An 11,890-nucleotide genomic window follows, 5' to 3' on the forward strand; every position below is an offset into this window, starting at 1 on the left:
GCTGCATGCTGCTGGATGTTGCTTGCCGATGCCTTGCTGCCAGCTAGCTGCCGTTGCTGATGCGGGTTGCTGTGAGTTGCTGCTGCGGCTAAGTTTGCCTGCCTGCCGCTAGCTGTTGGATATGTTGCTGCTATGCTGGCAGCTGAAGCCCGAGCCGATATTGTTGGTGTTTGTTTGTGCTGCGTTGCCTGCCTGTAGTTGTTTGTGGTGCCGCCTGATGTTGCTGCTGTCGCCTACTGTCCCTATTGCTGCTTGCTGTAGGTTGGTAGTTGCCGTTGATAGTTGCCGTAGTTTGTTAGCTGCTGCTTGCCGAGCTTGCTGCTAGACTAGTTGTTGCTGCCGCTTGCCGTCGCCGCGTGCACCATTCCCTCCTTCATGGATCCGATGAGACCCGAGTACCATGACGACAATGACGTCCTCGACGACCCCCGGAACGAGTTCGACTACCGTCGCCGAAGATCATGAATCGACGCCGAAGACCCTGTGCCGACGAGAAGAACCGTTTACGACTACCGTCGACGAGACCGAGTACCTCGACTTCCACGACGTCCACGATGACCGTTGTTCCCCTTCACCAAACCGAACCGCTCCGATTCGGACGCATCGAAGGTATACCGATGGGACATGTCGTGTACCGTGTACAAGTGATGTATGAATGTATGTATGTATGCGGCTATATATGTTTGCCTGTTGCACGTTGTCTTATTTCGTCGTGCCTCGACACATGGGAACCCGAGATACGGGATCACCCCATCTTTATTTACCGTTCCCGCACGCGTTCCTAGTACGTTGGCACGATATCTCGACGAGTTATCGGGATAGGAACGTTGCCGTGGCATCGTTTCCGTTTTGCCGCCATGGTTCGTTCTCGCTCGTCGTGGCGGCACCTGTTTCTTTCCCTTCTTGCCCGTGTTATGAACTTGCATGCATGACACATTCATGGCATGATATATGTGTTGCATGTTTCTTATGCCGTAGCTCCGATCTATGCTCCGCATGTTAACCGACTAGGATGTCAGGTAGAATCACTCGCTTCACCCTTGCCATGTTAACAACATTTAATATTGCGTGTTAAATTAACGGGAGTGAACTAAGAATTCATCGTGGAGTTTCGTCGATATGTAACTCGTTGCATATCGAGCTTCACTTAATGTGTAGTGTTTGCGTGAGGTGAATTGCCATGCCATCCCGTGCATCGATGAACTGATCATGCATCATATTGGGGTATGCATCATGTTGTGCATCGTGAGGTGAATAGCTGTGTTGATGTTCGTTTCCGGTTTGCTCCGTCACGATAGAGTTCCGCAAGCGTGTCGGAATGCGAGGACCCGTTCGACCACGTTGGTTCGCCGACTTCTCGGAGTCATTCTTCTTCCAAGCGGGATCTCAGGCAAGATGACTATTCCCCAGATACCATTACTATCATTGCCATGCTAGTTTTACCTCTTCTATCGTTTATGTCTCGTTGCCTACCACATGTTTACATTTCAGCCTCTCAACAATGCCATGATAACCTTCAACCTGTTCGACCTAGCAAACCACTGATTGGCTATGTTACCGCTTGCTTATCCATGTTGTTAGCGTTGCTAGTTGCAGGTGCAGATGCTTCCATGTGATAACATGGGTTCCTTGTCTTATCACCATACTTAATGCTATTTAATTTAATGCACCTATACACTTGGTAAAAGGTGGAAGGCTCGGCCTTTCTAGCCTGGTGTTTTGTTCCACCTTTGCCCCCTTAGTTTCGGCTACCGGTGTTATGTTCCATAAACGAGCGCTCCTAACACGATCGGGGTTGTTATGGGGACCCCCTTGATAATTCGTTTTAGATTAAAGCTGGTCTGGCAGGGCCCAACTTTGGTACTACATTTTCCTAATAACTAATGAACTGCATAGGGAGTAATTAACCCGAGGAAATTTAATCAACCCCCGGGCCAGTGCTCCTCATGAGTGTTGGCCCCACCTGAGCGATGTCCGGCGCCCCTCTGGTCACCCGGAGGTTTAGCGATCCCGACGTCTAGCTCATCCGTCGTGTCCTGAGAACGAGGTACGCGACTCCTATGGTGATCGTCAACACGTCGGGCGGCCTTGCTGGATTAGTTTTACCTTTGACAGAATATCTTGTGCATCGGGATTCCGGTGATGCTTTCGGTAATCTCAGAGTTGAGGTTTTCCACTACGGAATCCGACGAGATCACGAGCTTCGTGATTGAGGATTTCTATGCGGCTTGTGGTAATTTGTGATGGACTAGTTGGAGCACCCCTGCAGGGTTAAATCTTTTCGGAAAGCCGTGCCCGCGATTATGTGGCGACGTGGAAATTTTGTTTAACACTGGTTCTAGATAACTTGAAGTTAACTTAATTAAAATATGCCAACTGTGTGCGTAACCGTGACTGTCTCTTTCGTGAGTTCTTTCTCCGATCGAGGACACGGTGGGGTTATGTCTGACGTAGGTAGGTGTTCAAGATCATTTATTTGATCATCAGTATTTTACGTCCGCTATGCGTAGATCTTCCCCCTCTTAATTCTTGTACTCGTAGTTCAGCCACCAAATATATGCTTAGCCGCTGCTGCAACCTCACCACTTAACCTTGCCTCACCCATTAAGCTTTGCTAGTATTGATACCTTTGGAAATGAGATTGCCGAGTCCCCTGTGGCTCATAGATTACTACAACACCAGTTGCAGGTACAGGTAAAGGTTACTCGACGCGAGCGCGTTGATTGTTCATTTGGAGTTGCTTCTTCTTCTTCTTCCTCGTCGATCTAGGATGGGTTCCAGGCCGGCAGCCTGGGATAGCAAGGATGGACGTCGTTCTTATTTTTCTCATTTGTTTTCGTCCGTAGTCGGACCCTACTCTTACTCTTGATGATTATGTAATGTACTAATGTGACTCTGATGTAGCTTGTGGCGAGTGTAAGCCAACTCTATATATATCTCTTCTTTTCAGTACATGTACTTGTAACTATATCCATTCTTGCGACACGACGAGATGCGCTTCTATCCCTGACGAGGCCCTCGTGCCAAATTGAGGATAGGGTCGCATCTGGGCGTGACATGCAACTCAAATCAAAAAACTCAAGACAGATGCCAGAAATACAATTATATAGATCATGCTGTCAAAAACATTCAGATCAAAAAGATGATAAGGTGGTTTTTGGCAAATTTTTCCGTCAAGCAGACAGAACCTGTTTCTGGACAGCATGTCACAATATTTGAACTTTCTTTCAATCGGAGGCTAAAACATGGCACAAAGGTTGAAAATAAAGATACATTGATGTTGCTACAGTAGTAACAAGCATCAACACCACTAAAACTGAAAGTAAAAAATTCAAAGTAAAGATAACAAGGGTTGTCTCCCTAGAGCTCTTTCTTTATAGCCATAAAGATAGGCTTAAGATTTTAGTGATGCTCTCGTAGGAATAAAAGTTGTAGAACAAAAGAGAACATCAAGAAGCAAATACGAAACAAATTTAAGTCTAACATGCTTCCTATGCATAGGAATATTGCAATAGAATAATTTACTGAAGCGCAAAGCAATAAGCATAGGAAGCCAAAACAAGTGCAGCTTGAAAACCTTCAGCATAAAGAGAGGGAACTTCATGTTATTGAAATATCTATAAGCATATGTTCCCTTCTCATAATAATTTTCAGTGGGATCATGAATAAACTCAACAATATAAGTATCACATAAAGCTTTGTTACCATGATCCACATGCAAAAAGGTACTCTTACTCTCCACATAAGCATAATATTTGCGGAGCCCATGGTTAGGAATATTTAGCATTAATGTTTTCAGTCTCCCCCAAGCTTGAGCTATGCTCTCTCAGTCACGAGGATAGAAATTTTAAACATAATTCCTGTTCTCATGGACTTTATGAAGAGGATAAAACTTGGAGTAAAAGAGAGACTGAGTCTCTTCCCAATCCCGTATGTGAGAATCATCTAGTAGCCTATACCATTCCAATGCTTTTCCTTTTAGTGAAAAGGTAAATAATTTCCTCATGACTCCATCTCTTGTCAAACCTGAAATCTTAAACAACTCACAAAGTTCTGTAAGTTTCAACAAATGAATACTAGGATTGACTGTTCCATCTCCTGCATAACAATCATTCCTAATTATTTCAATTATCCCAAGTGGTATTTTGGACGGGATACATTCAGCAGGTGGAGGAGACTTCTCTACCACGGGTGTGGTAAAGCGGCCTTCCCCGAACAGCGAACTAAGAATGTAGTTTTTCATAATCCTAACTAGTTATGCCAATCATGAAAAGAAAACTAACAAGACTAAAAAGCAAAGGTAAAGGATAGCGTGTAACTCCCCTATCTTGAAGACTGGAGTCCCCGGCAACGGCGCTAGAAATATTTTCTTGATGATGAGATGATGTATATACTTCTCGCTCCTCGTTGGTTACCCAAGTGGAACATTGAGATGTAGTCAGCAACAAGTTTTCCCTCACACGGAGACTGTAAGGTTTATCGAACCAGGAGGACTCCTAGGATCAACAAGTAGGTGTCTTCCACCATGTCGCTAGCAGAAGACGTGGACCTGCACACACACAAATAACTTTGTTCCCAACGAGTACAGAGAAGTTGTCAATCTCTCTGGCCTTGTAGTTTGGAAAGGATCAAAACACAAGCGGGAATAGTAATAGTGATTGCAACGGAAAAGTAAATGAAAGTGGTAAATAGTGGAGGTGTAAACAATGATGGTGATATGGACCGGAGTCACATGATGTTCACTAGTGATGTCTCTCCCCCAAAAGACGATAAACAACTATGCTTGGGTAAACAAATTACAGTTGGGCAATTGACAGAATTATGAATGTACCGCAATGCTAATTATGCTACTTGATAGTTAGAGGTTCAATAGTAATGGGCAGTACGCCAAGACAAGTAGCCGTTTATTCATCATCATCTAGTTACTAATCATCCTCTTTGAGATATCTATCCAGAACATCTCGCCGGCATTAAGTTGCGAGCCCCACCGAAAGTGTAAACTCAAAGGAACGGACAACTGCATTAACGAACTATGTGTAAGGTAAACAATCCTTGCAACCGTGGTCACAAGCACCGTTGTTTTATCCCTCGTGGAAACAACACATCCCCTAGTCTCTTGTTTCTGTCACTCAAGCTAGACATCGAGAGGCATGAACCCACAATCATGCATAACGCTCCCTCTTGGAGTTGCAATCTACTACTCGGCCAAAGCAATAAATAGCAACGGAGAACATGCATGAATCACTAAGGAACATAATATAAAAGGATAATAAAATATATAACTCATAACAATCTGAACATAATCTCATAATCCATCGGATCCCAACAAATCGAGCATAGCAATAGCAAGAGAATTACATAGATGCCTTGATCATGTAGGGCAGCTCACAAGGACTAACCATTGACGCACAAGATTGGAGAGAAGACATCACATAACTAGTGGTCATGGACCCATGGTCCAAGGAGGACTACTCACGGCAGGTCCGGGAAGCGTCCATGGCGGTGGAGAAGCTCCGGAGGTCAATCCTCCCTCCGAGAGGGTGCCGGGAAGAGGTCTTCTAATGCTCCCGATCTCGGAAGCGCCGTGGCGGCAGAACGATGGAGAAATTTGCAATTCTCGATGTGATGGAAGGGTTTTCTCGCGGAGGAGTAAATATAGGCCAAAGGAGGGCACCGAAGGAGGTGGGACCCACCTAGGAAGACTCTTGGCGCGGCCAGGGGGTAGTACGCGCCCACAGGTCGCCTGGGCAGCCTCTGGCCCCCTCTAGCCCATCTTAGGTGATTTGGAAGCTTCCGGTACACTGATTTTTATATATTTTTCTCGGGATTTTTCGGGCTTCGGAAAATTGGGTAAAAGCCCCTACAAAAAAGACATCAGCAGACACGAACTGGCACTGGGTGCACCGAGTTAGTAGGTTAGTACAAATATGTGTAAAATGATATAAAAGTGTAGCAAAACATATAACAATGTCACCCAAAAGATCATGGAACAAGTAGAAATTATAGATACGTTTGGGACGTATCATGTGCATGCGCTGTATCCCTTGTTTGTCTGTCCTGAAAGGGTACTAAGAGCAGGCCAATCGTTGATGGTTACAAAAACAATGCTCGTAAGTCAAATTCCTGATGTTTGTGCTCATCCCACACACATACACCTTTTTTTATCCCACAACTATAAAAGTTCATCAACTAATGGCCTTAGGTACACATCAATGTCGTTACCGTTGTGCTTAGTGCCTTGGATGAGCACCGACATCATAATGAACTTCCGTTTCATGCACAACCAAGGAGAAAGGTTGCAGATGCATAGAGTTAATGCCATGTGCACTTAAACCAAACTATACGTTCCTTGCGTCATCTCCAAAGTCCCTCCACTCTCTCTCAATTTTTCTCCGCTGCGCGAGCCCCGTCAGCGGGTACTCTCAATAGCCCGTCTTTCTTTTGGCTTTTTCTGTGCCATCGCAACAACTTGGCATGCTCTTTGTTTCTAAACAGATGTTTGAACCATAGTGTTATAGGAGCATACTATGGTCATCTCATATGATCTTATACAGCAATGCACCGCATATCGGACATGCATTCAAATTCTCGTACTCCTCACCGCCGTAGAGGATGCTGTCATTAGGGCATGCATGTATCTTTTGCAGCTCTAATCCTTCTTTGCTTTGTACATACTGTTAGGCAATTCATTATCCTTTGGAAGCTTTTTCTTCATTATTTTTAGTAGATTCTGAAATCCCTTGTGAGATACACCATTCTCTGCCTTCCATTGCAGCAATTCCAGTGTTGTTCCGAACTTTGTGTTGCCATCTTCGCAATTTGGGTACAACCCTTTTTTGTGATCCTCTAACATGCGATCGAACTTCAACTTCTCCCTTTCACTTTTGCATTTTCTCTGTGCATCAACAATGACCCGGCGAAGATCATCATCGGCGGGCATATCTGGTGCCTCTTGATCTTCAGTTTCCCTCGTTGCAGTATCACCGTATTCAAGGAACATAGGATCCGGAGAATTCTCATCCTCCTCTTCTTCTTCATTGTCTTCTATCATAACCCCTCTTTCTCCGTGCATGGTTCAAAAATTATAATGTGGCATGAAACCATTCTCAAGAAGGTGCAAGTGAAGGGTTTTCGGGGAACAGTAATTGTTCGTATTCCCACAGATAGTAGATGGACAATACATAAAACCATTATGCTAGTTTGCCTCAGCCACTTTGAGAAAATTATGCAGGTCGTCAATGTAGTTGGAGGTGTGTCGGTCACCGTACAACCATTACCCGCTCATCTGCATGCATTATATAATTAACTATATAAAAAACCATTACAGAACATTATCAGTAGAGAAGTGACGAAATTAATACAAGTTCATCATCACACTAAAACCAAAGTATAGTAGTGATCAAATGTTATTACTCAAAAAATAAATACATAAAGTTCATACATATACTTCTCATAGAACAACATACAACTCTCTAGAGCATCTAATTAAAACATACATTGAAACTAACATACAACTATGTAAAAGATTTAAATGCAACAATAAATGCGATCGAAGTCGCAACTAAGGTAACAATTGATTCAACAACATAATGATAGCAAGCCTCATTATCAATGCTATACTTTCTGATCTTTCTAATCTTTAAGCGCATTGCATTCATCTCGGTCTTGTGTAGATCGTCGACATCGGCAGCATGCAACTCCAATTTCATCTCCACTTCTTCAACACTTTTCAGTTTTTCTTTCAAATAACTGTTTTCTTTTTCGACCTTATTTAACCTCTCAACAAGAGGGTCGGTTCGAATTTCCGGTTCACATACCTCCTTGATAAAGACATTTATGTCAAGTTGGTATGACATATATAGGCATTCTTTTTGTCCCGGTTGGTTTCTAGAACCGGAACTGAAGACTCACCTTTAGTCCCGGTTCCAGACACAAAGCGGGACTAAAGGGGTTGCGCTACGAGCCATGCCCTTTAGTCCTTTTAGTCCCGTTTCATGGCTGGAACAGGGACTAAAGGTCCCAGACGAACCGGGACTGGTGCCCGCCGAGGCCCGACCGGCGTCCTGGCCGCTCTAACCGGCAGTGATGCACGCATTAGTCCCGATTCGTAAGTCGGCCGGTACTGTTGCTCTCATCTAGTAAAACCAAAGCCCTGTTTTCTACTAGTGGCTGAAGGTGGTCGGTTTAGGAGTTGTAAATATTGGGGTACTCTAAATATGAAATTTTTACAATGTAAAAACTACAAATTGTTAGAAGCTGCTCCGGAAATTTACCTCTTTCGGTGGCTTTTAGCTTCTACAAAGGAGAAGTTGGGAGAAGTTGTCCAGTCAAACACAACCTTAGTCAGGACCCACATGTAACTCACTCTTTTCCTTCGAAACCGAAGCCCAAAAGATACCTATTCCCCTAGAGTTCAAAACATCTTCAGCTCACAAGCCAATTAAGTTACAAAAACTAGACAGAAAGGAAGATAAGCATAAAATTCAAACAATCCCCTTAAGATTTAGTAGTATCAATGAAATAGTTAATAGCCACAAAATTTTGAAGCAAGAAAATAAAGTAGTACTACATGAGAACCAACCAATGAACTTCTCAAAACTTCAAGGGAAAATGTTACAATCGAAAAAACTTGTGGTGCATATGCGTAGCCATCAGCTCATATATGGGCAAACAGTCAAGCACCCTGCCTGTAGAAATAAATTCCGATCGAGTAGCAAATCACAGTCGATCGGTGAGACCAAATTGTCAGATTGAATTTGGATTCACGATTGATCAGTCGACGTAGACGCCGCAGGTCTCTCTGATCTCGCCTTGGGTGCCGGTGAGGACGCCGACCCTGCCCATGTTGATCATGGCGACAGCGAAGTCGGCGAAGAAGATGTCGAAAGAGGACGCGTTGTTCATGAGGGCGACGTAGGCGCCCGTGAGGCTGTCGTCCAACAGCGCGGCGTCGGAGCGCAGCACCGCCCGGTGATTGTACACGGACTCGTAGTATCCCTGGTCGAACTTGTCCACGGTCACATCGTCCATGGGCACCACGCTTGCCATCTTGTCCGTTGGGCACTTGGTCCTCAGCGTCTTCCCGTACGCCGGATCCAGCGAGGGGTCCTGGTCGCCGGCTCCAGTGAAGTTGTAGAGCCGCTTCGAGAAGGAGGAGCAGTGCGTCACTCCAATCGTGTGGGCCGCTGCATCCATGCATTTTATGTCACCGTTCAGTCAGGTCATCGGAGACAAAGGACACCGCGATGGAGTTATGAATGATTCTTTCGTACCGGAGAGGACGACCATGTCCTTCATGGTGAGATTCTTGACCGCGAAGTACTGGGTGAGCACGGTGACGTTCCCGTCGGCCGGTGGCAGGTTGGTGAGGGCCTCCACCAACTTGGAGATGTTCCCGTCGCGGCGGCCAGTCTCCACCTCGTAGTATGGCCCAGCGCTCTGCACCACCACAACTTATGATGATGAGGAGAGCAATTTCACAATCAATGGAGTACTAGTAACGAGGGGTACATACAAGATTGACGGCGTCACGCGCGGCCATGGCCATGATGTCGGCGCAGGAGACGACGAGGGGGCATGCTTTCTCCACCACCTTTTTGATAGCCTCGATGGCCTCGTAGCCGCGCACGGTGAGGTTGGGGTCGGCGTGCTTCTCAGCGGTGCCGTTGTGGGAGTTGAGCATGAGGGAAGCGTCGCAGCCCAGGACGAAGCAGTCGTGGAAGTGGAGGCGGAGGAGGCCGGCGCGGAGGGTGGAGTCGTCGGCGAAGATGGCCTCAAGCTCGGTGCGCACAAGCTCCTCCACGCCCGGGCACGTCGTGTTGTAGTAACCATACTGCAAATCGGCCTGCGCAAAGCTGGCTAGGAGGCTCGCCGCGGCAACCAAGATCAAGAAACTGGCGGTAGCCATGGCAGAAGAGACGATGAACTAAGGTGCGCACGGTCCGATCGAGCAAGGAAGAGGAAATGGATGGATCGATCGATGAAGATCCTGGTCGCCGTGTGGCTGCATTTATATGGGGATCCATGGTCTGATATGGATGTTTGGTGCAAATGTTGAGTTGACCTTGCAGAGCACAGTTCGTGCTCGACATGACCGTCGACAAACATAGCAAACATACCATGCGTGCGGACCATTACCAGCGCAGCTCGATCGTCTCTGTCATTATAAGGGGAATATATTCGAGCTAGGGGGGATGAGTTGGATTATTTAGGACTGCTTGAAAAATCAAACTTTTAGATGAGCTGCTAATTCTGTGTTTTGCGGCGCTGGATACTGTACGTTTAGTTTTTATTTTGTATGTTAAGCGACTAAAGGGACTAGTCAACATTTTGTTTTCAAGCAAAACAGGCTGGTCAAGTCCTTGCTTGATAAAAATTAGAGTACAAAGGAGGAAGGAAGCTCAAAATAAAATTACCATGGACAGAAGCAAGTATGATTGCGTTTCAGAGTCGCGATACATTTTTTTGGTTCTTATAGGTTTTCTGATCCAATAAGAGCATCTCCAAACGTTTGGCCCTCATTTTTATAGGTTTTCTTTTCTTAACACATTTCTCGTTTAGCTTAGTACACAGTGTTAATTTTTAGCGCATGCACGGAATATTTTTTGGATATATGTTGACATTTTCCAAATGTATGATGCATATTTATAAATACATATTTTCAACATTTTTTGAATACATGGGTAACATATTTATAAATATGTTTTTGCTAAACTACATGACCATATTTTTCATTGTATAAATACATTTTGAAATGTCAACAACATTTCTTTCAAAGTAAAGAATATTTCTTTATACTGTATCTTGCATTCCTAGATGGCTATAAACATTGTTTTAAAATACTCAAACATGTCTTACATTGTATAAAGATTTTTGTTAACTCTTAAGAACATTTATTCAATATGCCAGAATATTTCTTAAAAATGTCAGATACATTTTAAATGTCAATAATCAGTTTTCAAACTACATGAACATATTTTCACATTCGTATAAACATTTAGAAAATTCATTTATATCTTTTCGGTACGCGGGAACTTTTTCTGATTTAGCACGAACATTTACTAAAACCTATCAACATATTTTAGTGTTGCATTAACAAATTTTTATACAAAATTTACAATTTTCTACCCTCGCGTTTTTTTTAAATTTGAAGTAAATTTATGTTTTTTACACATATTCATTTAAAATAAAAAGAAAATCATAAACGAAAAATGAAATTTGTATGACGTCATCATGATGTTAGTGATGCCAAACCAGGTCCCCACTGGGTTGGCCCGTCACTTGCTCTTGTAAGCAGCCGAGCGTGCGAGGCTAGGGTCTGCCTCACTATAAGCAAGCCAGAGTCGACCCTTTTCAAAGCAGCCCTCATTATCTGTCCACTCCATGTTTTTAGGCCTAGGCCTCATTCTTCGACTAGAAGCTATACAAACGTTTTGAATATATGTCTCTTGATCATTGGCTCCTAGGTTATCGCAGCGAAGCACATACATCACCTACTAGTCATTGATATCTCTGCTTGGATTTCTCAAGATAGACCGATGGATGAGGCATTTATGTTGGGCAAGAAAGTATAGAGTCAATGGTGGACAATGCTTGGTCGCTTCAAACACTATTTGTTGGCCTACATGCTTAAGTGGACATAGCATAAAGAACTTGTTTTTATCAGCGACAACATTATAAATTCGTTGGGAGGGGCTAAGGCGGATAAACCTTGATAGAATGCGACCAGGGCTGTGTTAATGGCGGATTCGGAAGCACGGCTATTGTTTTATAGCTTGGTTAAAATGGTATTGGGCATGAGCAACAGGGTGGATTTCTTGAGGGAACGATGGATCCATGATTTTTCAACAACTGGTATTGTTAGATAAAACGAGATCAATGAGACACGAGA

General features: G+C 44.2%; 1 protein-coding gene across 1 annotated transcript; it reads right to left on the reverse strand.

Annotated features, from left to right (window-relative positions):
* Window positions 1-8,479: 8,479 nt before the first annotated feature.
* LOC123430128 (peroxidase 1-like) lies at window positions 8,480-9,999 on the reverse strand. The gene is made up of 3 exons (XM_045114031.1): window positions 9,515-9,999; window positions 9,273-9,438; window positions 8,480-9,185 (listed from the first exon to the last, which is right to left on the reverse strand). The coding sequence occupies exons 1-3, from the start codon at window positions 9,905-9,907 to the stop codon at window positions 8,773-8,775; spliced, it is 972 nt and encodes a 323-aa protein (XP_044969966.1). The 5' UTR covers window positions 9,908-9,999; the 3' UTR covers window positions 8,480-8,772.
* Window positions 10,000-11,890: the final 1,891 nt, after the last annotated feature.

Source organism: Hordeum vulgare, chromosome 2H, assembly GCF_904849725.1.
Source record: "Hordeum vulgare subsp. vulgare chromosome 2H, MorexV3_pseudomolecules_assembly, whole genome shotgun sequence".
Taxonomy (NCBI): domain Eukaryota; kingdom Viridiplantae; phylum Streptophyta; class Magnoliopsida; order Poales; family Poaceae; genus Hordeum; species Hordeum vulgare.